The sequence below is a fragment of the Prionailurus bengalensis genome, chromosome B3, assembly GCF_016509475.1.
Source record: "Prionailurus bengalensis isolate Pbe53 chromosome B3, Fcat_Pben_1.1_paternal_pri, whole genome shotgun sequence".
NCBI classification, from domain to species: Eukaryota; Metazoa; Chordata; class Mammalia; order Carnivora; family Felidae; genus Prionailurus; species Prionailurus bengalensis.
This window is the reverse complement of record NC_057355.1, coordinates 102,715,445-102,741,034: the sequence shown is the minus strand read 5'-3', so window position 1 is coordinate 102,741,034 and position 25,590 is coordinate 102,715,445. Positions and strand designations below refer to the sequence as shown.

Here is a 25,590-nt window from a genome sequence, read left to right as displayed (position 1 = left end):
CAGAAGGTGCAAATGCAGGCACAGACTCTGGGCTCAGTGTTAGCACTTTGCTCCTCACTGTCTTTCCCATTCTCACTGATTCACTTAGCAGATCCTGTTGCCAGCTCTGACCAGCGCTGGGCATCTACATGTGTAATCTAAAGTACCTTCACCACAGTCCTTCAAAGATGGGTATCACAAATGTTCATTGTACAAGTGAGGACCTTGATCAGAGAGGTTAAGTAACTTGGCCAAGCTGTAGTTAGCAAACTGTAGATCTGAGATTTGGACTTAGCAGGGCATTGACACCAAGGTTCCTGTCCTTTCCGTTTTGTCAAACTGCCTCCCAGGTGCTCAGGAGATATTTAATAGAGGCACAAGTGAATGCATGACCCAAAAGTTGGCAGTTTTGACAAACACAATTTAACCACCATTGACGATGCAGAAGACTGAAGCAATGACATTCATGTTTTGTTAAAGAGATATTGAAATACAAGTGTTGACATGGCCTAAGTGTTTGCATGAAACTTGCTGGAAGACAGATCTAAGATTTCTTTGCCAATGCTCTGAAACAGGGCTCCAACCCCTTTCTTCTTCCTGACATATGTAATCTAGTTACCTCGTTAAACCTTCAATTCTTTTTCTGCTCAAGTACTACACAGGGACCCAGAGATCTGAGAGCAAAAGTCAAAGTCCTTGCAATGCCCTGCAATTGCAAGTACTACACAGGGACCCAGAGATCTGGGAGGCCATGACAGTCATTTCTGCATCACCACCGCTCTGTAGGCTGGAAGGCCCCAGGAAAAAAGGAAAGTACCCATTGACTACAATCTGATAACCATCTTGAATGTACACATCTTGTCAAGACACAGCCCTGAATGTGTAAATCAGTAGAGACAGAAATATGATGACCCAAGAATAACTTGAAGACAAGTGACATAAAATTCAACCCCTTAAAATATAAAAGACCAAGTTCTGAGAGGGCAGGCAGCTTGGAGCTCACATCTCTCCCACCTATCAAAGAGTTTTGTAACAATTACTAGATTCTGTCCCTAACCCAGGAAACTTGGGCCAAAAAGCTCTGTCATCCAGCCTACATGTGTCTGCTTTAACAGTCCCAGCCATCACTCTTTGTCACACACAAGCTAGTGAAACTGTTCCCCGGATTACTAGTCTGTGAAACAGACTGTCCTCAGAACCTCTTACATAATAAATTAATGATGCAATAATCACTTAATTCCCCAAATGTACTAGTTATCAATATCTCAGTGTAAAAATAGAGAAAAAAGGAATTAAAAATCTCATTTTGTAGCATTATGAATGCAGTATCTTAAGTATTTCCTCGGTTATTCCACTAAGGTCCTGTTTCAATTAACGTAGTTATAATTCGACACTCCTATGTATTTGAGAAAGCCATTTAAAAGGGCCCATTAGCAAAAAGATCCAAGTGGAGGTAGAGGCCAAGAAGCTGTCACCGCTAATTCTTAATACTCTCAGATCTTTTAATTGGGGGTTCCTGCATGTTGACAGGCACGTAAGGTCTAACCACAAAAGCTTTCCACTGAGAAAGTTATCTCACTGCAGACACTGTATTCACGAACACACGCAAGTAGCATGGATGATTTCTGTTCAATGACAGGCCCCCCTCCCATACTGTCACTTTACAGAAGCACAAATGGCACGTCTGTCACTTTGCTCAGCCTAAGTGGGGAGCCATACAGAGGATTCCCAGCCCCAGTCCCAGCTGCGAGCAGGGTACTTTGCCTTAGTGGTCAAAAGAGCAGAAAGCTGTCCTCTGCTCTCCCTTTCTGCAGAACGGTTCCTGACCCGCCTCTCCTAGGTGAGGCGGAGTGAGAAAAGGCCACAGCACAGAGCAGCATTCTCAAGTTAGCAAACCTACTTCCCTGGTCAGGAGGAAAAGTGCCCCCAACAACTGGGGCTAAAACCCAGAAAGTGCAAGGGAGGGAACATTCCAGGGTGAAATGAAAAAAAGGAAAAAAAAAAAAAAAAGGAAGAAAGAAAGAAAACAGAAAAAAAAAAAAAAAAAAAGAAAATGCACAAACCCCATGAGGGCATCTGGTTAACCATGGGTTAGAATCAGGTTTAGAGAATCACTCATAACTCAGTGTTCTGGCAAATCCAAAAACTCCAGGGCGAAAGGCATGCGGGTAAAAGGCATTTCTACTCGTGGAAACGGGAAGTTTCCTTCTTTCACCACTTACTCTTCTCTCAAACGTATTTATTTTTCAGTCTGTTTATAACCCAAATTTGGACCATCACTCATTTCTACCTGCCCAGCATTTTTATCTTTCCAGAGTCAAAAGAGCAACAGGTATGGGATGCAAAGATCCCCTTCCCACAGCCGATTCCCATCGGCCCGTCTCTCCCAGGGTCATGGGGTGCTCAGAGCAGACATTCGCAGTGGGACATGCCACACACAGCAAGTCACCAAAGCACACTGCTTTACGGGCTTCCTGGGAACTTACTTGTACTTGTGCTGGTTCCAATCGTATTGATTGTGGTGGGGACAGATGAAGAGGAGTAGAGGGGCACATGGCCGTTCTCACACCCCAGGCTTTTGTCCTGCCAGTTGGAGGCGTTGATGCAAATCCCCGAATCCCGAGAGTTCTGCCACCCATTGAGCTTGTCATCGGAGTTCTGTCTTTGGTGATAGTAGTGAGTCTGCCCATAATCCACAGAGTCTGAGCGGCTTCGGTTCTGGCCGCCGAAGCTGGTCGATGTGCGGTCCTCCAAGTGGTTCAGCCACATGGCTAAAGCACTGCGGTCTTCCAACGAAGTGGCCGGATGTATCAAAGCATAGGACAGCAGCTGCCTGCTCTCCTCGATGTGCTGGTTGTGTTCAATAGAGTGCGCCAGGATTTTGGGCAGCAGTTTCATATACTCAACTTTTGCATCGAGGTTTCCTGGCTTCAGCAAAGGCAGGTGAGTTAACAGGAGGGAAATCACTTTATCCTTGGATTCCTGTTGCCATTGGTTAATGATTCCTGAAAAGGAAAATATACGGGGCAAATAAGCAAATACACCCACAATGGCATGAAACACCGCACTGTAGAGAGAATTCCTATGGGTTAGAGTCTCAATCTATGTACCCTGGCTGAATGTTTCTCAAAATGGCCCACTCATCAGATTGGATAACTGACTCTGGGATGTCAGGGGGCACTGACATCAATGAAACACAGAACAAATGTTCTTAGAGGTTCGGGTGCTCAATCTAATTCCCATTCAGGTCTCCAAAGAGGCTACAACTACTTTGGTACAACCAAATAGAACTTACAGCCCTGCACTCTTTCTTAGAAAAGTCTAGACACACCTTCAGATAGGGGGATAAGGAATAAGAAAATCTCCACAGAAAAGCAAGTGTTGTCAAACGTTCATTGGATCCCTTGGAGGTAAGGCTGCTTTCCCTACCCCAGACATCTGTGGAAAAGTAGTTTACACCCTGGCAAAGGCATCTGTGTGAAGTAAAACTTCCTAGATGGAGAAATCTGTCAGAAAAAGAAAGAACTCCCCTCATCTCAGTGAAGGATGCACTTTCTCATGAGAAGCTACCTCAGAAAACAATTGTGATCTCAAACCCAGGATGGGACTTAGCTCCAGTACCACCTCCGATCACACGTGATAAGCAAGCTATTTTTCTTCATGTATAGAAAATCTGGTTAGTTGTCTTTATTATGGTAAAATATATATAACATAATATCTACTATTTTCACCATTTTCAAGCATGCAGTGGTGTGGCTTTAAGGACATTCACAATGTTGTGCAGCCATCACCACCATCCATTTCCAGATCTTTTTCATCTTTTCAAATTGAAACTCTGTACTCACTTAATGATCCCTCCATATTTCTCCCCTCCCCCAGCTCCTGGCAACCACCGCTGTATTTTCTGTCTGTCTATTTGACTACTCTAGTTACCTCTTGTAAGTGAAATCATACAGTATTTGTCCTTTTGTGACTGGTTATTTCACTTGGTATCATGTCTTCAATGTTCATTCGTGAGAAGATCCATTTTTAACACACTCTCAAGGATCCCTTCTTGTTGCCTTCTACTCAAAACACACACTTGTTGCCTTTAGGTAAACATGGATAAACAATGTACTTTGCCTTGACTGGCCTTTGAGAAGTAGCTTGTTCTGGAAACTGATAGTTATCCTGAAGATCTCAGGCCACAAGAAAGAAAGCTCCCTTCCTGAAAAGACACTCCTGACAGCTGAAGACATTGCCTCTTGCCTACAAATTACCCTACAATAGGCCAGGGCAGGGCAGTCCTACTGGCTTTCAAGAGGAATCTGCAGAGTTGAAAGGGAGTATCCTGAATTTAGCAGAAGGACTTCACAATTCCAGTAAGACAGAAACATAACAGAACAAGCTCAAGAATCATTGTTGACCAGAAGCTACAAATTCATCAGTCAAGTACTATAAAGCCCCTCGAGATCAAGGGTGTATTCAAAGAAAAGTATCAGGCAAGGAAGACATGATATATAATGAATGAATATAAGCTCCAGAACCTGGCAAACCTGGGCATGAATCCCAGATCTGCCACTTAATTTGCAGTGGGACCTTGTTAAGTTACTTCACCTACCTGAGCCTCAACTTCCTCATCAGTTAAGACTGTTACCAACAGCATCTGTCCCTCCTTGTGTGGTAATGCATTAAAAGGACCATCAAGTACTTGATGGTGGACATAATTTCTTCTACTTGTCTCTGCACTACTCAGGCCCACATTAGAGCCATGTTGGTTGGTTTTGGATACCGAGTTTTAAAAGTAATATACAGAGTCTAAGGATTACCCAGGGAAGATCATTAAAAAATATCAGAGTTGGAACAGGTAGAAAGTCAAAAGCTGAAAGAAAATGGGGCTACTGGGCTTACAGGTGAACAATATGAAGAGACGCTCAACTCTTTTCAAGTGGGGATTTCATAAGAAGATGAAGAGCCAACTATTTGAAGTAGAAGTCTTCAAATCGAAGCGGCAGAGATTAAGATTGGATGTGGAGAAGAAATGAATTACCACAATGACAAAAGACCCAGAGGAGTCACCAAGGAAAGCCTTATAATCTATGTGCTGGAGGCCTGAAGAATAGAGATAGATGCCTAAGGAAGCACTGACGGATAGGAACGTAATGTGAGCTACACACGGTATTTAGAACTTCCTAATATTAAAAGAAAAGTGAAAAGAGGGAGGGGAAATTAATTGTAATGATGTATTTTCTTTAATCCAATGTATCAAAATACTATTTCAGCTTGTAATCAACTATAAATTATTGAGGAAACATTCTACATGCCTGTCTTTGCATTAAGTCTTTGAAACGCAGGGTGTATATTACCACCGATATCACATCTCAACTTGGACTACCCACAGCTGAAGTGCTCAGAAGCCATGTATGGCTGGAGGCTACAGAATGGGCTAGCCACAGAGCTGGAGACATTCAGATGGGGAAGGCGGATGGCAGGAGGGCACAAGTGACCTCAGCACGTCCCTCCCAGCTCCAACTCTATATTTAGCTACCTGTCACCTGACAAAAGACAACCCTGGTGCATTCCGTTAGGTATGGCTTCCCTTTTAAAGTAGCTTTGGGAGACGGAGGAAGCACCAGCTCTAACTTCCCATCAATACATTTTCAGCAAACACCCAGCATGTTTTTAATTACAAGTATGCTTCGGATAAAGATAAAATCTATTCATTAAGCCCAAGGAGCTCAAGAGGCACTGGCAAGAAGCAAAAGGTCCTGAGAGGAAGATCAATCTGTCCGACATCAATCAGATGATCATATGTAGCTAGTATACACCCTGGAAAACTTAGACTTAGAAATACAATGTAGGAACAACTCTTAATACAAGTTCACGAGGCTGAGGAACTCCCTAGGTTTCTGCGAGGTCACTTCCCTGTTTGGGTATTCTACCCTTCTGCAAAAGGTCAGCCTTAAAAAAAAAAAAAAGGAACAAAAACAAAACATAAATAGGACTCAGAGTGCAAACTAAACATGTTATCTCCATGTAAGCACTCTGGGTCAGGGGTAACCTGGGAGCCAGAGGAGGAACAAGCACAGCAAAGAGGAAAGGAAAACAAGAGACCTCTGGCCCTGGTCCCTCCCAGGCCTGAAACGGTTCTTTCTGCATTTTCGGTTCAGGGCTTGGATGCTGTGGGACTGTGATGTAGCCAGGAAGACCACCCTGACTTTTGTGTACTGCCACTGGGAACATGGACCCAAGATAGCCCTCTGAGGGTAGTCTTCCGAGGTGTACTACTGGATCAAACTATTCTGCAGCAACTACAGACACCACGCTGACAGCTGATGGTATTGAATGGTCTCTATGTGCCAGGCACTCTTCCAACCGCTGTGCGTGTAATTACTCATTTAAATCTCACAAGAAACTTATGAGGTAGGTCCTATTACAGTCTAATTTTACAGATGAGGATACAGAGGCACAGAGAGGTCAAGCAATTTGCCACAGGTCCCCCGCTAGTGAGGTGGCAGAATGGGGGTACACAAATGAGCATAAAGATACATAATGATTATCATGCTAGAAGAGTTTGGCCATAAGTTCAATACATTAATATTTATAATATAGACAATATGTGTAATGTGTAACATATTATCCACATTATAAATATTATATCATATATGATATATAATTACATATAAAAGGTGTATATGTGTATTATATTTACAAAGACAATAATATGAATGTATCAGTAGAGTACATGGATCAGCAGAAGACTTGCCAGCTATGGAAGGGCAGGAAAAAAAGGAGTTGCAGAGACAACGTAGGTGATACTTACTGTGGGTTTTAAAGTATGTCCACACCTTCTTTGACATTCCTGTCTAAAAGATGGAGCCTAATGAATTCATTTCTCCTTCAGGGCAGGCTAGACTTAGTGAGTCATTTCTAGCAAATTGAGTGTAGTGGGAAAGACAGTGTGTGAGTTCATGGATTAGGTTATAAAAGGCACTGGCGGCTTTTGCCTTGCTTTCTTTTGGGTTACTCACTCTGGGGGAAGTTAGCTACCATGCTATGACGATACTCAAAGAACCCAGTAGGGAGAGGGGTCTTGAAAGTGAGGAACTGAGGCTTCCTGCCAACAGCTAGCACTAACTTGCTAGCCATGTGAGGGAACCATCTTGGAAGCAGAACCCCCGGCCCCTTAAGCCTTCAGATGACTGCACTCTGGACCACATTTGGGAGACCCTGAGCCAGAACCTCTCATATTCCTGATCCATAGGAATTGCGTGTGATAACGTGTTTGTTTTTCCTTATCTGCTAAGTTTTGGGTAATGTGTTATGTGATCAAAAAAAAAATACAATATACCTCTTCAAAACTGGAATACACCTCTGGAAAAATTAAGTGTTAGCATTGGCTTTGAGCAGTTCAGCCCTTCAGGCAAAATCATTCCCATTCTGAGATCAACTCATGAAGCTAACCTGTTGCCACTCAACAGTCACCTCAGCCTCCCTCATCCTGATTATCCACTCGCCAAACAACTTTTGGACTATGATTTTGCTCCCGGTATCTTCATTCCTGGGTGAGAATGAACTGACCATACAGACTTGGATCGTCTCTTGCAAGATTCTGTGATGATAGCTTTTCAGGGCAAGTTAAATGGTTTCTGATCATGATTTGGCTTCCTGTGGAGGCCTTCCTGTGCTGAGTATATGGACTTGGAGTACATCTGGTCCCTCTGATGATGGCTCCTCATGGCAAGCTAATAAGCCAGCATTGCAAGGTCTACTACTTTCTAGTTAGTACTGAGTCAGTCTCTCAGGATAAGCATCCCCAGGACACTGATCAGAGAATAAGCATCTCCACCTTCAAACAGAAGCCTGGTCCTACATGTGGGCACTTGGTACATGAGAGCTAGGTCCTGTCCAGCTGCCCTGCCCATTGGTCTTCTTTGTGGCATTCACACCACCTTCCAGAGAGCAAGGAGCTTTTACTGAGATGTGTAGTCAACAGATTTTCCTTACTGGGGAAGACTTAGAAATCCTGAAACTTTCAATGAGTCAATCACTTCTGTGATGCAGTTTCTGTTATCATACACCCCAATACCACTGTATTTAGTAGACACTCTGGAATACAGAGGTCCAAGAACAGCAAGATTCAATGGTGCCAACTCACTTCTACTACTTTCTCTGAATATTTTCTTTAGATAAGGAGCAAACATGTTATTTGCTGGATGTTTTACGTGGGTAAAAGTTGATGATTTATAATTTACAAGCCAGTGACATAGGAGTAGTAAAAAAATCCTGAAAGAGCTATAATAAAAGTCCATGAGGATTAGGAAACTGTCCCAACGATTCTTAGAGTGACAAAGATTGTGCTTAAATACCAAGTCTGGTATTATTACTACACAATAGTATGTCAATGTTTAAGGGTTCCAATTGTTAGTAAATTACCCTTAAATTGCTATTTTATTATACCCTTGTTTTCGGTTTAATAACATTTACTATAAAAGGGTTTCTCACAAGTATATTTAGGCAATTTGTTCATGCGAGAAATGGCTGGAAATTAAGTGCACACACACAAGAAGTACTGTTTAAATAAATGCAATAAAAGGCAGGAATTCTAGTGGATCTTAAATGGTCAAATTCTCCTTGGAAGGATTTCTATTACACGTCATGTACTAAAGCTTTCTAAATGTAGTGCAACTCTGCACAACTTGGGGACAGATGGCCAGTGGTAATAACAGACACTATGCATTTGGTAGGAATGTGAGCTGACAGGGCACCTAAAAAGTCAGGGGGAAAAATGGCAAATCCCAACATGGCAACGGTGGGATTCTTGTGCTGGCACCTGCACTTGTCTATCGTCTCCTAAGGTGCCTACTTAAGCTAGAAATGACTGGACAAACATCCCCATAATTTGGTGGAGCCATATAAAACATGTGGATTAGACTAGCTGTTATGGGGGACTGGGACAGCATGCAGTTACTGAGCCCCTATAGCTGCAAGTGGTGCTTTGAGCAGATATAAAGGACTGGATAGATAGAAACTTTCTCCGTTTTCAAGGAGGTTAACTGCCAGCTTCCAAGGTGGCTCCCATGGATCCTTGCCTCTCAGTATTCACCCTTGTGTATTCTCCTCCCACACTGAATCCAAACAGGTCTGTGTGACCAATAGAGTGTGGTAAGGTGTTCTGAGATTAGGTCATAGAAGGCATTGTAGCTTCTACCTCCTCTCTTGGCTCCCTCACTCTGCAGGAAGGTAGCCACATCAATTATGAAGACACTCAGGCAGCCCTGGGGGAAGCTTGTGTGGGGAGGAAATCCGACCTCCTGCTAACAGCCAGCACCAACTTGCCAGCCATGTGAGTGAGCTACCTTGGAAGTGGATTCTCCAGTTCTAGTCAATATCTTGACTGCAACCATGCAAGAGACCTTAAGCCAGAACTACCCAGCAAGGTTGTCCCAAATTTCTGACCCTCAGAAAACTGTGAGGGGAAGATGATGTGAAGCTCTTAAGTTTTGGGGTGATTTGTTACACAGCAATAGTTGATGAATATAGCTTACTAGTTAACTAATTAGAGCTTCATGTTATTTGGTAAAAAACCAAAAAATCACTCAAAAATGCTACTGCCCCAGGGCTCCTGGGTGGCTCAGTTGGTTAAGCGTCCGACTTCAGCTCAGGTCATAATCTCACAGTTTGTGAGTTCGAGCCCCGCATCGGGCTCTGTGCTGACAGCTGGGAGCCTGGAGCCTGCTTCGAATTCTGTCTCCCGTTCTCTCTGATCCTCCCCCACTCATGCTCTGTCTCTCTCTCTCCTTCAAAAATAAATAAAAACATTAAAAAAATTTTTTTAATGCTACTGCCCCTTGAATTCACTAGAAAAGAAAGGAATCTATGTAGTAGACTGCATAGCCCATTATAACCATTAGAGCTTTCTCTGGGACCATGAGGGTCATTAGCTGTTGGTCATTCACTGACCATCCTCAAAGGGTACCTGTGACTTGAACAGACACCTACAATACCCACTTACCACTCCCAAGTGATCTGGTCATTCTTCAAGGGGGATTTTCTATCTTGGTTACTCTTTTTCCTGGGCACTGGCATGACTAGGTGCTCCATGAGGTCTCCTTTGCTCCTGAAGGACCCAGGCCAGTAGTCAACTAGTCCTGAGATCTTGGCCAAGAGCTCAAGTTAGGGCTGGGATTCACATTCAGGTTTCTGACCTCCTCCTGGCCATGGCTAACTTTTGTAGGTCTAAGGCTGCCCATTCCCAGCGGGCACATAAAACTGGCCAGCTCCCCTGACCACTTGCCTCAGTTTTGACCTCATGTCTGTACAGACGACTCCCATATTTGTATCTCTGGCCCAGGTCTCATCTTGGATGCACATTCAGTTGCATCTTCTACACATCCACTGGGATGATCTCAAAGTTACTCTGTCCAAAACTGAGTTCCCCCTCTTGCTGTCACTAGATCTGCTCCTTTGGTCCTCTGTTCTATCTCAGCAATGGCTCGTCTATCTTTCCAGTAGCTTGGGTTGAAACCTTCGAGCATCATGGACTGACTACTCCTCTTATATCCCATGTTTAATCTGTTAGCAACTCTGTGTGCTGAATCTTTAAAACATACCCAGATTCTAACCACCTCTCACCACGCTTCTGCATTCCATCCACCTCCTGCCCCACAAACAACATAACAAACAGAATCATCTTTTTATACTGGAAGATAGGTCATGTCACTTCTCTGATCAAACATTCCAATGGTTTCTCATCTCTGAGCAAAAGCCATACAATAACGTATTAGGTCCTCTATGATGGAACCTCATTCCCCACTACTGGTCCCTCATTCTTTTCAGTCCATTTGGATTCCTTGTTGTTTCTTTCACATGCCAGATATGTGCTACCCCTCAACCTTTGCATTTGCTGTTTCTTCTGCCTGGAATGCTTTTTCCCCTACCCAGATCCACATCCAGCCCCTCTCAGTTATGCCTTTGCTTAAATGTTGCCTTCTGAGTGAGAACTTCTCTGTCCACAGTATTTTAAATTGCCCATATTACTCCCTCACCTTACACTTCCTTATCCACCGTGCCTTGCTTTATTTTTCTCCACAGCATTTACCATGTGACCTGTTGTGTATCACACCTATTTTCTGTACTTCTCCACTAGACAATAGCTCTATGTGGGTAGTAATGTTGTGCCCATTTTCCCATGCATTGTCATTTATCAATCGCATTTTTAAATGGCTACATAAAGTTGTTCCCAGGCATTTTGTTTGAGAGTGGTTTGTTAGACTTTGGGATTTCTTACTCAAATCTTAGGCATTTCCTAGGAATTTCTTTTAAATGAAGAATTGGTGACCTGCAAACTATTATAGGTGTCACGGGTCACCCTGAAACAGTTCAGTCACCTCTTTCTAGTTGGACTGTGCAGAATTCTGATTACTTTTAGCTTTAGTGTCAAATAAAAACAGGAACGTGTAAAAGAGGAAAATAAAATGACTAACTTAATTTTCAAAATCTTTACTACATTCCCCTCTCAGTATTGTTAGGATGGAAAATTTCCCCACGTGCTGGAAAACAAAAGCATAATGGGTGATTTTCTTGATTGTAACTGACACCAATTAAAGTAATCTTCATGATAAAGATTCATTAGGCTGAGGCAGCAGAATTAGATGTATTTAATATGACTCTCTTGCAAACATCTGTTGAAGAAAGAAAGAAAACCAATGCCAATAGGGCTGTGTTAAAACTATTGTAACATCCAAATTTTTTGGCCATAAGTAATTATGTTCTAATAAAACCTCACAGGAATGGGTCTCCTAAGAGTCATATAAATTAGAGATGAAGAAAATGTTACCTTACTCTTGACAAATGCAAGACAAATCCTTACAAACCACATTCAGCTAGTTTTTTTTATACCAAAAACCTCTCAGAGGAGAGGCCATAAATGTTCCCAAAGCAGGAAGTTTTCCCACTCACTAAACTTCAGTGCCGTTCTCGCACTCCCAGACCACCACTGACAAAACCCCACACACCACAGAATGACTCTCCAATAGCATTTCAGAATAATGAATTGGCAATCCTCATGCTGACCTTGCAAAGGAGGAAAACATGCTTTGTCCGAGAACACACAGATTCGGGCCTTATTCCATGAGCAGTTCTACAAATGAGAACTTTGAAAGAAGCACACTGTTGTCCAGGTAGCCTACCTGCCATCGTATTTATTAGTGAAGAACTCCAGGCTAAAATCTTTGGCAATGGCCAGATGGAGTCCATAAGGAGTGTCCTGAGAGAAATATACACAGGTCAAATCTCAAAGGAATAGTTCATGCTTGATCCAACAGACCAAACTGAACAACAGCCACTTCCCACAGTAGGTTTACAAACCTCACAAAGTCTGGGAAGGGCCGATTCACCTGTGACAACAGGGGGCCATTCTGTGTCTTTAAATGAGTCTGGGCTGTTAAGTCTCACACTTTCTAAAATAATGTGGAAGTTGCTCAGCAACTTACAGGCAAAATTTCCCATCCTGAGAGATGGGAATCCAAAGTGTAAGTGCGAATGTAAGAGCCCTGTGATGTGTGTAAATACTGTCACCAAGGAACAGCACATATACATCCCCAAAATAGACGTGCCAGAAAAGTTGACTGTAAAATTCATGTATCACTCATTTAGGTATGAAATCTGAAATACATGTAAAAGTTATTCTAGGGGAGGAGAGAATGGACAATTCTGTGGAGGGAGGATATTCAAATCCATGGTCACAAATTAACTGTTACTGTATTTGAAAAGAAGGGCCTAATCAACTGTGTAAGGATTGAGTTGGGTAAGCAACCCTCAAACGTTTCCAATCCTGCTTGCTTTTCCTCATTAGGTATAGCCCTGTAGAGGGAGTGAGAGGCACACCTCTCCTGGTTCTCTTGAGCTATTAGCCAACTCCAGGAATTTATGCAAAGGTAAGCAGAAAAGGCAGTTTATTTTCTTTCACCTGTTCTTTGTGCATCAAACTCATTTTCAGGTAAGTAGGTCTGTCGATGTGCTCAGAATAAGGTTGTTTTGGTTTTCTTGAGAAGGGGAGCTACTTTTTAATTTCTAAAGTCCTCTGTTAAGAAGGAAGAAAGGCAGGAAGGACAATAGAAAAGGATGAAGTTCTGTAATTAGAAATGAGAATGGCCAAGGCCGTTTCTGTCCTTTTGGGCTATTCCCTCCTTCTGGGCATCCCACCTTGAAATTAAAGAGACTCAGAGGTCAGTGACTGGACCAGAATCAGGAGCACTAACCAGATGAGGACGCTTTGCTTTAGCAGACTTTGTGGGAAAGTTGCAGGAGGAGACAAGAGCTCACAGCCCACAGTTTTATAGACTATAGACAAAGCTTCTCGTGCATCCTTTCTGAGCCTCAAACATACCGTCTAGAATTCTAAACCAAAAGAGGACCCAAAAACAGCAAGAGGACTTATATAACACTGGTCCAGTGCTGGGAGTGACAGCAGTGGCCCATTTTGTTTTTTAAAAAAAACTTTTTTTAATGTTTATTTATTTTTGACTGAGAGAGAGAGAGAGAGAGAGAGAGAGCAAGAGCATGAGTGGGGGAGGGGCAGAAAGAGAGGAGAAAACAGAATCTGAAGCAGGCTCTAGGCTCTGAGCTGTCAGCACAGAGCCCAACGCTGGGCTCGAACTCACAGACTGCGAGATCATGACCTGAGCCGAAGTCAGACATTCAACCAACTGAGCCACCCAGGCACGCTCCATTTTGTTTTAATCTAGCTTTACACCACCACCTTTAAGGGGAGATGTATTTATTAAGCTGTTGGGTCTTTATCTTTAGTCCCTATCAATGTTGATGGCCCAGTGTTAGGGTCTGTCCTCCTTAATGGGGTGTGTGGGGTCAAAGATAGCCATGGGAAAAGTTTTGTACCCCACAGAAATGTCCGCAATACAAAAAAATTGGACAGAATCAGACCAGAGAGGTAGAAAAAATACTTTAAGAAGGCCTCCATTTATAGAACCAACCAGCAACTCTGTAAGGAATAGAATCCATTTTCTAAAATAACCCCCAGAACCTCCAGCAGACCTCCAATCAGCATCCAACACATTATTTACTGGAAAAAACACAAAAAGCTTAATCGATTATCATTACACCAATGGAGACAACTTGTGGGAGTTCAAATCTTAAAAGATTTATCATCAAATATTTTCTGCTGTAGATATGCCCTGCATACATCCAAACCCTTCCCCTCGTGCTCCCCATCCTCATCCATGATGTGGCTTAAGAATCTGCCTCCTCCCTGTTGATCTGCTCTAGCCCTCACTGCCTCTCTACCACACAGACCAGCTCAATGATGGACATGCTGTGTGACTCTCTCCTGAATGAAGACTGCTGGCTCCCTGAGGGCTGGGACAGTGCCTCCCATTTATGTGTCTCTTAATGCTTGTCTAGGTCAGTGCTTGATCACGCAGGCTTGCTGGACCACAGTGGACAAAAGATACATGTGCTTTTCCCATCCAAGTACTAACTAGGCCCGACCCTGCTTAGCTTCCAAGATCAGAAGAGATCGGGCACGTTCAGGGTGGTATGGCCATAGACACATGTGCTTTTCTATCATAACCGCTGACACAGCAGATCTGTTCCTGCCCAGCTTTGTCTGTCTCTGTTTAGGGTGGTAAGTGTCAACAGCAGAAACCTTCAGACTAGGGCAGAATAGTGAGGGGACACTGGGCTCTAGCAGAAGGGGAGCTCTAGCCTCCCTTCGGAGGTGGATGCCGCCCGTGTCTTCACATTAGCTCCTCCCGAGGTCCTCCTGAGGTTCAGTCAGCTCTCAAAGAGCCATCTCCCACTAACCTACACACACACACACACACAGGTGGAAGCCGAGCTGTCTGGAGACTCAGACCCCAAGACATAGGTTACAAGTACCTAAGATATGCTCAGTTGTCTTGGGTGTCCTTTCTGAGGTATTCACTTCCAAAAACTGTAGGAGCATCAGGTGCTCTAAGTGACTTGAGGAAAAGAAAGATAAGAAAGCATAGCGACTGACAGCATAGATTCTAGCTGTGTTGTCTGGGCTTGAATCTTGAATTCCGACCATCCATTTGGTTAGCAGTGTGACCTTGGGCAATTCACTTAACCGCTCTACACACTTCAGTTTCCTCATTTGGAAAATGGGATACCTCATAGGGCTGTTAAGATGTTTGAATTATTTAATCTGTGTAAAGCAAGGGACCACTGTCTGGCCCATAGTGAATGCTATAAAATTGTTAATGATGGTTACCATCATAGAAGGGACCAGGGCAATGCTCCATGGGATCCTCTCCTGCAGGCTGGGGAAGGGGAGGAAGAGAGGCTAGGAGAGCCAAAAAGGCCTAAGACACAGGTTCTTAGTATCGTACCACCCCCAGCCCCCCCACCCCAGGCCTCCCCACACACACCTGGGAACCTGTTAGAAATGCAAAATCTGGATCCCCATTATAGATCTACTAAATCAGAAACTCTGTTTAAAAACCCCTTCAGGTGATTTGAATCCAGGCTTAAGTTTGAGAACCACTGGTCAAAGGAACTAAGAGAAAAATCAAGGCCTCCAATTTCTAGCGTTGGCATGGTCAGCAGGTTAAGGCTGATGTGAAACCAGGTAGGAAAAATAATATCCTATCAGGAGAAGGGCTAAGAGGAATCAACTCAATCGGTGGCAGGGACCTATTTTTAAGAGGAAGTTGTTGGAGTTTTAAGAAAGTTATCAACAAATAAGCAAGCAAAACGTCATAATATTTCTACGAGAGGGATGATCTCTCAAGTGTTGTGGTTACAGCAACCTAGCTAGTAAAAAGGAGTGACGGCACCCTCAAAGGCTCAACAGAGAGGCCTCGATCCAGCCCACTTGGGTTTCAGAATGCTGTTAGAACCATTAACAAAGTCTGACCAGGCCTGGGGGTGGCTCATGATAAAATGTAGGTGAGAATTTCCGTTCTAAAGTATCTTGACCGTAGAACCACACCGTCGCAAACCACTCCCACATCGCCCCCACCCCGGAGTTCTGCGCTGCTCCAAGAAGGATGGAGGTGGGTGTGCAGTTGGCCCAGAAGAGCCTAGACCACGCGGTCAGACCATTACCTCTAGACGGTTGCTCCGGAGAGCCGTCAGGTAAAGAAGTATCAACTCACGGGTCCGATGATGAACCACGAGACACGCAGCAACAGGAGCAAAATTCTCTTGATTAGAGGACCGTTAAGATTTTGCTGAGTTTGGGGGAGAGGGCACAGACGCTGTATAGGTTATATGGAGCTGAACACATTACAGTTGAACCAGATGGTAGATGAAAAGCTGAGTTGATGGAATTATCACATAAGGGATTGCTCCATCTCCTCCCTCCCCACTTTGTCCTCCTCCTTTTCTCCCCTCCTCTGGTGTCCACTGGGCACAGCTCATCATTATTGAGTGTCCAGCTGGGTATTGTGATGTCAGAGGCATCGCCCACAGTGGACGATGCTGGAGGAGAGACTAGAGGCCCAGCCATGTTTGGGGACACATGGCTTGACTGGAGCTCCTGTGATACCATGTGGCACCCGCTCCCTCCATTTACTGCTAACATCTCACACCTCATACATCTCTGGAATCCTTTATCCTCCCCTCCCAAAACCAATATTGTGCTTCAGGGAAACTGAGGCACAGAGAAGCTCACACAAGGTCATGCAGCAACACTCTGGTATGCCCATGAACAGTGCCAGAGTTTCCTGACCACTCATCCACACCAGTCCAGGGGCCCCAGCTGCCTTTTATAGAAAGTTTCCACACACCTTCTATTCCTAACCTTGATCACAAGCATCGCCGGTCCACATGCTTTGGAAGCACCAGCAGACTCTCTGTGTCACAGACTTAGTAACGCGCCCCATTTAGGACCATGAGCACAACTTGTTTGCACTGGACGCGGAGTTCTAGATATTCTTCTTGGGCTGCATTTTTGTTTTTATTTCAAACACAGCCAACTAATCAGGGCTTTCTACATCAAAAAAAGCCAATTTTGATTCTCCACAAAAAATCAGCAGCTTACCACACACACCTTTCCAGGTCATCCCCGAGATGCCAAGGGCATCAAGGGTCTGTCTGCGATTTGGGGTAGGAAGAACACTTTGTTCCCAGCTGCCCATGGTGGGGAGCAGTACCCATCTTTTTTGGTTTTTATTTTGCAGGCTGATATTAATAGTAACAGGACATGAAAGATAACCTAATAAATAGAGGTTATATATATATTTACATGGATATATATCAGAATGTCTTGACCTTGAGATCAAAAATGGGGTAGGACCTTTGGAAGAGAATAATGCAAGCCCCTCAGAAGATCTGAAGGTGAAGGTGCAGAGCAGATAAATAACCTTTAGCACATGGCTTGCTCCACTAATCACTGAACAGATTCCAGTACCTAAATAAAGCCCCAGAAAACCTACACATGGCAAGAACTGACTCACTAATAAAACAACTGATGGGCCAACATAGGGAGTGCTCACCGCCAGTAAGGTGACTTGGTTTCTCAACACGAAAGAAGTACATTTCAACTGTGTAGTAAATAAAATAAAAGTTCATTGTAAAAGAGCCCCGACTGTCCCCCATGTGATCCGCCTTTGCTGCCTCCTCATGTGACTGGCCTCCCAATTTAGAGCGTAACCAACTCCCAGTGACCTGTAATAACACCATTCCCAAATTAGAGCTCTCAATTTGACTTGGCCTCGGTCCCTCCCTCAAAGCAAAATAAAGCATCCGTTTTCTTTTTTTCACATTCATAATACTCTTCTTTTTGAGTTGCCAACTCAAACCCTGCTCCAGTCAGATTGAGCCCTTCCTCTAGTTTTTTTTTTTCTAGTTAGCCAAAGAGCCCGATGGAAAAACACCAAGAGACAAAAACAAAAACAAAATCAGACAAAAATTCCAAGTAAGTGACATTCAGCTGGAAAAGCTATGATTCACATGCAAATAAAAAATCTCCCTGAATTCACTGTTATATGACGCAAGCCTCTGGCTTCGACATAAAAAGGGCAGAATGAAATCACCCACAATTAAACTCACTCTGGAATACTGGAATTCTCTGGCTAGGCCTCCCCAACTAATGATAAGAAAACCCCCAACTGTGACAGAATGAAGCTAATTGTGTTGGATCCCAGGGCATCCCCACCTCAGCTGACACTCATTCCTGAACATTCCCCAACCCAGCATCCTCCACCTTCCCTCATCCCCTGACCTGGACTCAGCATAGCCTACAAGGAGATGGGGCTCAGACGGGTCTCCCAGGGGAAGCCCTCCTTTCTGGGCAGACCGAGGGGATTGTGCTGAGAACTGTGGACCTCACCTCCCACCCCCCACCATCACACTTCCCCTTTTTCTCCTCAGGGGAAAGTTGGTCAGATACCACTTTTTTTTCCAGATGGTTCCCTTAGGATGTGCACTCCATATGCCTGAGAATCACAGAATTCTGGAGATTGGAAGGGCCCTCAAAGATTCCCTTTCCTTTACTATTTGTGGGGGGTCCCACCCCATGATTCTTCTGTGATGCTCACCAAGGCTGAGCTCCTTCCTAGCCATGGGGAGCCCACTTTTACCATCAAAGGGGCTAGGATTATTAAAGCCATAATTGGCCCCTGCAACTTCTTCCCATTCAACAAAGGTCAATTTTTCTGAAACCCACAAAGAAGAAATCTAGAGATACTTGTACACCCATTCATAGCAGCCTTATTCACAATAACCAAAAGCAACCCAAACGTCCACCAACAGATGAACGGATAAACAAAGTCTGGTATATACATACAATGGAATACTATTCAGCCTTTAAAAGGAGCGAAATTCTGATACATGCTGCAACATGGATAAAAACTGAAAACATTAAGTGAAATAAAGGAAGCCAGGCACTAAAGAACAAATAGCATATGATTCCTCTTATAGGAGTACCTAGAGTAGGCAAATTCAGAGAGACAGAAAGTAGAATCGTGGTCACCTGGGGCTGAGGGGAGGGGGGGTAGCTATTGTTTAATCTGTGAAGAGTTTCTGTTTGGGATGATGAAAAGGTTTTGGAAATGCAGAGCGGTGAAAGTAGCACCGCACGGGGCATATAATTAGTATAACAGGACTGTACACTTAAAAATGATCAAATGGGGGCGCCCGGGTGGCTCGGTTGGTTGGGCGTCCGACTTCGGCTTAGGTCATGATCTCACGGTTCGTGGGTTCGAGCCCCGCATCGGGCTCTGTGCTGACAGCTCAGAGCCTGGAGCCTGCTTCAGATTCTGTGTCTCCCTCTCTCTCTGACCCTCCCGCGTTCATGCTCTGTCTCTCTCTGTCTCAAAAATAAATAAACATTAAAAAAATTTTTTAAATGATCAAATGGCAAATGTTATGTACATTTTATTGCAATTAAAATTTAAAAAAATCTATTCCCCCTTTCACAGGATAGCTATCTCCCTAAATTTTCTTTTTCAACCTCAAAATCCCCAGTTCCTTCTAATAATCTTTAGATAATATGATGTCTATGAGCAAGCTTCCTGGCCACACTCCTCTGGGTTTACTCGGTATCTCTCTGAAAACCTGGCATCCAGAACTGAACAGCAGACTGTGCAAGCCCCTTCCTGCCCAGGGTCTCCCTCTGAGGTACGCCGCTTAACCCCCAAATGAAAGCTTCACAGGGTGAGCCTCCTGACGGCCTATTTTGGCTAGCTGGGCAAAAAGGGCCAGGTTCAAAAACCTTCCATATTCCACCCCCAGCCCCTACTGCCTCCCCAGGCCCAGATCCACCTCCCAGACAGCTGTGGGCAGCTGCAGCTGAGAACTGAAACCATCCGAGGCAGCTAGAGGGGGGCGTGGAGTGGGGCTGAGTCTCAGCTGAGCACACTCCGGCCTTTCCACAGATCTCCCTCGTTTCCCGTAGGTGTTTGGCAAATGGAGACAGGGTGGGCCCGGGAGGCTTCTCTCCAGGCACTCGGGGATGTCTCTTAGCAGCCACCCACCACCAGGCTGTAGCCACCATCATGGTGTTCAACCATACGGGCCGAACCAGTCTCACTGGGCTCAGTACACTGGCCCCTCTGGGTTCTTCTGGAAAAGCTTTGAAAGTTTGAGGTAGGAAAGCTCCCTTTTGCATTTTAAAGTATGTTGAAACTGAGCAGCCTGGGTGTTGGTCTGATTCCACAAGTGAGTAATCCATTTCCTGAAAGTAAACTGCTCACCCTTTGGAAGTGGACCAGCGATTTGGGGGTGCAGTCTGAAGTGTCGCTAACTGGGTAAATATTTACAGACACAAGCCATGGAGCTTTTCTAGGAATGTCAGTTAATTTGCTAAATTAATGACCCTTAAGGTGGAACCCTTAAAAAAAGGTTAATTCATCTCTAACGGGTGAATAATTTATGCCTGGGACAAGGTATTGGTTGGGATGGCGTGGGGGTGGGGTGGGGTATGCTTGTCTGACTGGTTAGAATAACCACATAAAAATTAAAACCAGGCCTGACTTAAAATCTCTATCTTCTGACTTTTTTTTGACTCCTGATTTTCTATTAATATCTGAGCCAATGATGGGTTGACTTTGGAAAACTCTTTTCTTTGCCAATATTTTGCCTGGAGTTTGAAATGACAAGATTTTAAACAATTCCTTTTTGGTAAGTCTACTGGCCTCGGGGATTCCATACAGAAGATCTAAATGCATCCACCACTCACTAAAAGACTGTGCTCACCTGGCTGTACCTGAAAGATTTGCTTCCCCAAGTCTCCTGTGTGGGCAATTTTACACTTCAATCAGCTGGCTTGAAAGAGCCTTTTGCCTTGAATAATAAAAAGGTGATTTCTTTTTGGCTCAAACGATCACTTAAACAATCCTTTCAAAAACACTCCCAGGCCAACTTCTCATCCGCCTCCATAAGACAGGCAATCTGTAAGAAGTAATCTAAATTTTCTTTAAAAGTTATGTAGCTAGATGAATGTTTTTGGAGCTCTTTTGGGAAGAAGATGAGTTTGTGTGTGTGGTGGGCTCCGAGGTATGAATAAATCAGTCTGAGAAGCAATTCTCAATCGCAGAATCATGGAAGTTTCTGAATCTGACAGACAAGAGGTCATTCTGGATTCCCAGCCTCATGCTCAGCCTCCCTCCAGCACTCTTCTGTCTCCAAACAAGCCCGTTTGTTGGAATCGCATGTGACTGATGGGCTCAGGCATCACCACTACCCACGTGGGTCTTCCCAAGCAGAAATGGGGTTTTCCCTGACTCCCTCTGAGCCCTGGCATGGTCCTGTGCCTCACACTCTGTCCTGTCTTACAAGTACTTGTGCCTGGGTTTTAGACCAATCCTCTAAGACTTCCTGGAATCAGATGCCATCCCCCTACCACTCCATCCCCCCCCCAATCAGGGGTACCCAGAAAGGAAATGACTATGTGGGGTCATAGAGCCTGGGTGCCCCAGTCAGTTGAGCATCTGACTTCGGCTCAGGCCATCATCTTGCAGTCCATGGGTTCGAGCCCCATGTCGGGCTCTGTGCTGACAGCTCAGAGCCTGGAGCCTGCTTCAGAGTCTGTGTCTCCCTCTCTCTCTGCCCCTCCCTCGCTCTCTCTCAAAAATAAACATTAAAAAACAAAAAGAAAGAAATGACTATGTGACTCTGAGAGAGGACAGCTGTCCCTCAGTGTCCTGGAGCCTAAGCCCATGAGGGCCAGAGCATCAGTGCACACTTCCGTCCCTCGAGAGCCAGGCAGGGTGCTGGCTGGGTATACAGTTTCCCCAAGAGGGCCCACCTCTGACAGCAGCATATGGAAGAAAATAATGTGCCAGCTGTGGAGAACCTGGGGTTGGTTATCCAGGTAGCCAGCAATGCTGAAAACAAGAGTTTTTCCTTGTTCGTTCATTTCCTTCCTTCCCAGCAGGCCCACATATGAGGTAGCAGAGTGCTTCACACAAGTCAGTGAATGCCTGAAGAACAAGGCTGGCCTATATTGTTAGTAGAGTGGGATTTCGGTCTTAGTCTATTTCCTTTTATGCTTTCATCTGGCACATGTTCTTTCTCCATTGCATTATCTTTTTTATTTATCTTTTTAAGAAGCAGCCACAGGCAGCCTACGGGCCCATCTTGGGAACTCGATTACGTGCTGAGAAACTCCATTTTAAATACTTGCGGGAACGAAAGTAAATGCTTCAAATATAACTATGATTAGTAAGTATTAATGTCAACAGGGTTACCAGGAATCGGGGAACGTCAGACTCACGAGCCGAGCCTTCAATGGGATGTGTGCTGGTTAAGTCAGGGACCCGGATATGGTGTGTGTGTCACTGGCAACTGTTGCCAGCAGCACTCAACAGCCCCCTAGAAACCACCTTATTTTAGGGTGCAGCCTGACCAGCTCACCTGTGTTCTTGGTTCTTCTTACAAATGAATCGAAACCTAGATGGACATTAGGAAAATAACAATAGTTTAAGAGCAAATCCCAGCATGTCTCCAGAGCAACAGAGAATCAAATTCTGAAAGCAAATAAGATGTTGCTTTATTCTTCTGTCTCTGGCTCTGCTGGCCGGGTGTGAGTGAATTGGGTGTGTCGGGTGAGGGGAGAAGAGTCTCCGGAACATACCATTATGATTATCTAACAATAACAACACTCTCGCTGGCAATGTCAACTGAAAAGATTAAAAGCGCGAGGTTTCTTCTACTCTACATGGCAACCAGCTTCTGAAAAAAAAAAAAAAAAGTAAAAATATGAACTGCTTTGTTAGGTCTCAGTGATGCTGGCTACTTTAAGGATTTTTCAGCCCTTAGCATTATAAACTGAAGAATGCGCTGTTTCGAAACAGAGACTTCTGGATCTTATTTTAACTAAAGTTACTTTTCAATTTTTAGAAAAGGATAGTTAACAAATGTGGCTAAATTTAAGTAACTTCAGTTAGTTTTCCCTTAAAACAACCATGTCATAAAGTAATCAGACACTAAAAAGGCCTCAATACCCACATTACAACCCTACACATTATCTCTGTTCACAGTCCAGAGACATACACAATCCAAGTCTCGGTCACAGTCCTGAAAATGACACCACATTGGCAAGATGCAACTCTACAGCAGATGCACTAAAAAAAGTGAGTGGCGGCTACTAAGGCCCAATTTGCCATGCATTGTCTTATTAATTTTTATTTTCTGAGAAGTAACTTTTTTTCCAAACAGTAAATGTGGTGGTTGTATTAAGACCAACACGGTTACTGTTCATTCCAATAGTTCTTGTCCTACAACCACATGAAGCCTAAGAAAAGGCGGCCGTGGGGGGCGCCTGAGTGGCTCAGTCAGTTAAGCTGACTTGGGCTCAGGTCATGATCTCACAGTTCTTGAGTTCTAGCCCTGCGTCGGGCTCTGCGCTGACAGCTCAGAGCCTGGAGCCTGCTTCGGTCCCTGTGTCTCCCTCTCTCTCTGCCCCTCCCTTGCTTGCGTGCACTCTCACTCTCCCAAAAACAAACATTAAAAAAAAATTTTTTTTTTAAAAAGATTGTTGTGTGAAGAAAGACACAGTGACCTCAGACACGTGTGTGAGATCTCCCAACAGATACACACAGCAATCAATGGTGGTAGAGTACTGGCATTTGGCATCTATGATCAGAGGATAAGGAGTGTCGCCCCAGTGGGACTTTGAACACACATGTTCCGTTTTCTCTGGACACACATGCACCTGTCCTCCCATCACCACCACCATTTTGCCTCCAAGTCCTCCAGGTCATCATCCCCTCCTGTCTTCTCCAGCCAAATCTTGAAGGCTGTCACACAGAAGTATTTCCCTTCGCACATTCTGAAAGCTTGGTCTGGTAAGGACAAGCAATGGAAGAGTTACTGTGTAGAATCGAGCCAGGCAAAAACGGTCTCTCAAGTGCAGACAGGGCCTCAGGGACATAGCACTAGGTTCGAAGTCTGGAATGGAATCTCCTGTACCTCAGTTTCCTCATAAGAAAAAAAATAAATTATAATACCTTCCATCACCAGCCACTTCCAAAGAACAACCAGGAAAACAATGGCTTGTGCATCTAAAGACTCAGCGCTACTGTAATGCTAAGGAAGTCACTTTGAATGTCCTTGTCTAAAGATCTTTACTCCTATAGGCTATAACCCCCACTCATGCCCACGCCTTGGGGGCATCCTCTGAAATCCAGTCTTTGCCTAGAATCTTGCATCATCTGGAAAGGGAAGAGAGTTGAAACATTCTTGGTTGCAGATTGGTATTTTTAGCACTTTTCGAAAAGATTAGACTGTTTTTCATATAACTCGTTTCTCATAATATTAGCACTTGTGTTTTAAGAGCACGGAGCAGGGAGCTATTGTTAGAGAAGACAGGATCAGAATAAAGTAGCTGAGTTATCAGCTATATTGCTCATTCTTTTCTTTTGCTGAAAATATCTCCTCAATGTCTACTTTCCAATTAGCAGCTCCAAAATATTCCTGATCCAAAGGACTGTAGATACATAAGAATCACCAAAACCCAACTTTAGATATTTGACCTTCTATCCCAGTCTCCAAAAGTGATGGGAAACTGGCTCATCTGTGTTTCCACAAAGGCCTACCGGTCCATCAGACATAAAATTCAAACTCAAGTCAATAAAAAATAAGCACTTGAAATATCTTCCTTATTTCCCCCACTTCTTCCTGCTATCTATTTCTTGGCTATTTTACTACTTTTAAGTCTTACACAGCACAAAGAAAAGGGGAATGTTACTTGAAAGAAGTTTGGGGACAAGGTTGGGTCAAGCAGAGGGTAAATTAAAAGGTTGGGATTATTCAGGGTTTCAATTTTCTATGCTCTCTCAGTAGACCACGTGCGCGCGTGTGTGTGTGGTGTCTATATATATACATGCACGCATACAACACACACACGCGCGCACACACACACACGCGCGCGCACACACACACACACACACATATACCCACAATTATAGACGGGTAGGTCGACAGAGAGACAGAATGAATGGGCGAGAATTGGCTGCAGGTCATTGGAGACTTTTTAAAAAGCATTCAGATGCTAGTATAAACCCCAGGAGACTAATTCAGCAGACAAAAATGCCCTTTTAACCAAATAGTTCCAACGTATGAGAGAATTTCCTCCTTTCGCCAAAGCCAAATATTTTACTGTGCGTTAAAAGACTAATTAAAACAATATTGTGGTATTCCAGCATGCGTGGGTTATGAAGAGAAACCTTCACTTCATGAGCAAACACTGAATCTCTGGTGAGGGTTAGGCAGGAGTTGTGGAGACTTGCTCTGTTTCATTAATATTCACATATCTACTTGGTAAGAACTGTAGCTTGGAACTATGATTTCCATTACAAAGCCCCTGAAATGCCAGGAATGAGTCATGGCATTGTGCCTGGGCACTGCGCTGATTTTCTCCATTAACCAGGCGTACATACTGACAACTTCCAGGAGAAAAGCTGAATGAGTCAGTTTCAGGAATAAACCGCATTAGAATACTATGTGCGAGGAGGAGTTAGGGTAATAGGAATTGGGTGGGTTTTTTTTTTTTGGTGTGTTATTGTTTTGTTCTCCTTAAATAGAAACATTCATAAAATTCATTTCTCCAAAGAGCAAAAAGCATAGATCCATCCAATTATTAGGCTTCTAACACCATGACCAGATTGGTGGCTCAACCACCGCACAGTGTGGTAACACTGCTAG

The 25,590-nt window shown here is 44.0% G+C and overlaps 1 protein-coding gene across 6 annotated transcripts in view; it reads right to left on the bottom strand.

Moving 5' to 3' along the window:
• The window catches only part of SAMD4A (sterile alpha motif domain containing 4A), a 214,381-nt gene that overhangs the window by 86,279 nt on the left and 102,512 nt on the right, over positions 1-25,590 (bottom strand). For 4 of the 6 annotated variants that reach the window (XM_043556199.1, XM_043556201.1, XM_043556200.1 and 1 more), the window contains exon 3: positions 2,466-2,984. In XM_043556199.1, the coding sequence (XP_043412134.1) occupies positions 2,466-2,984 (519 nt within the window). Of the gene's footprint in view, positions 1-2,465; positions 2,985-16,047; positions 16,342-25,590 lie in introns of those variants that run through there. The other 2 variants (XM_043556203.1, XM_043556204.1) reach the window with 2 other exon arrangements.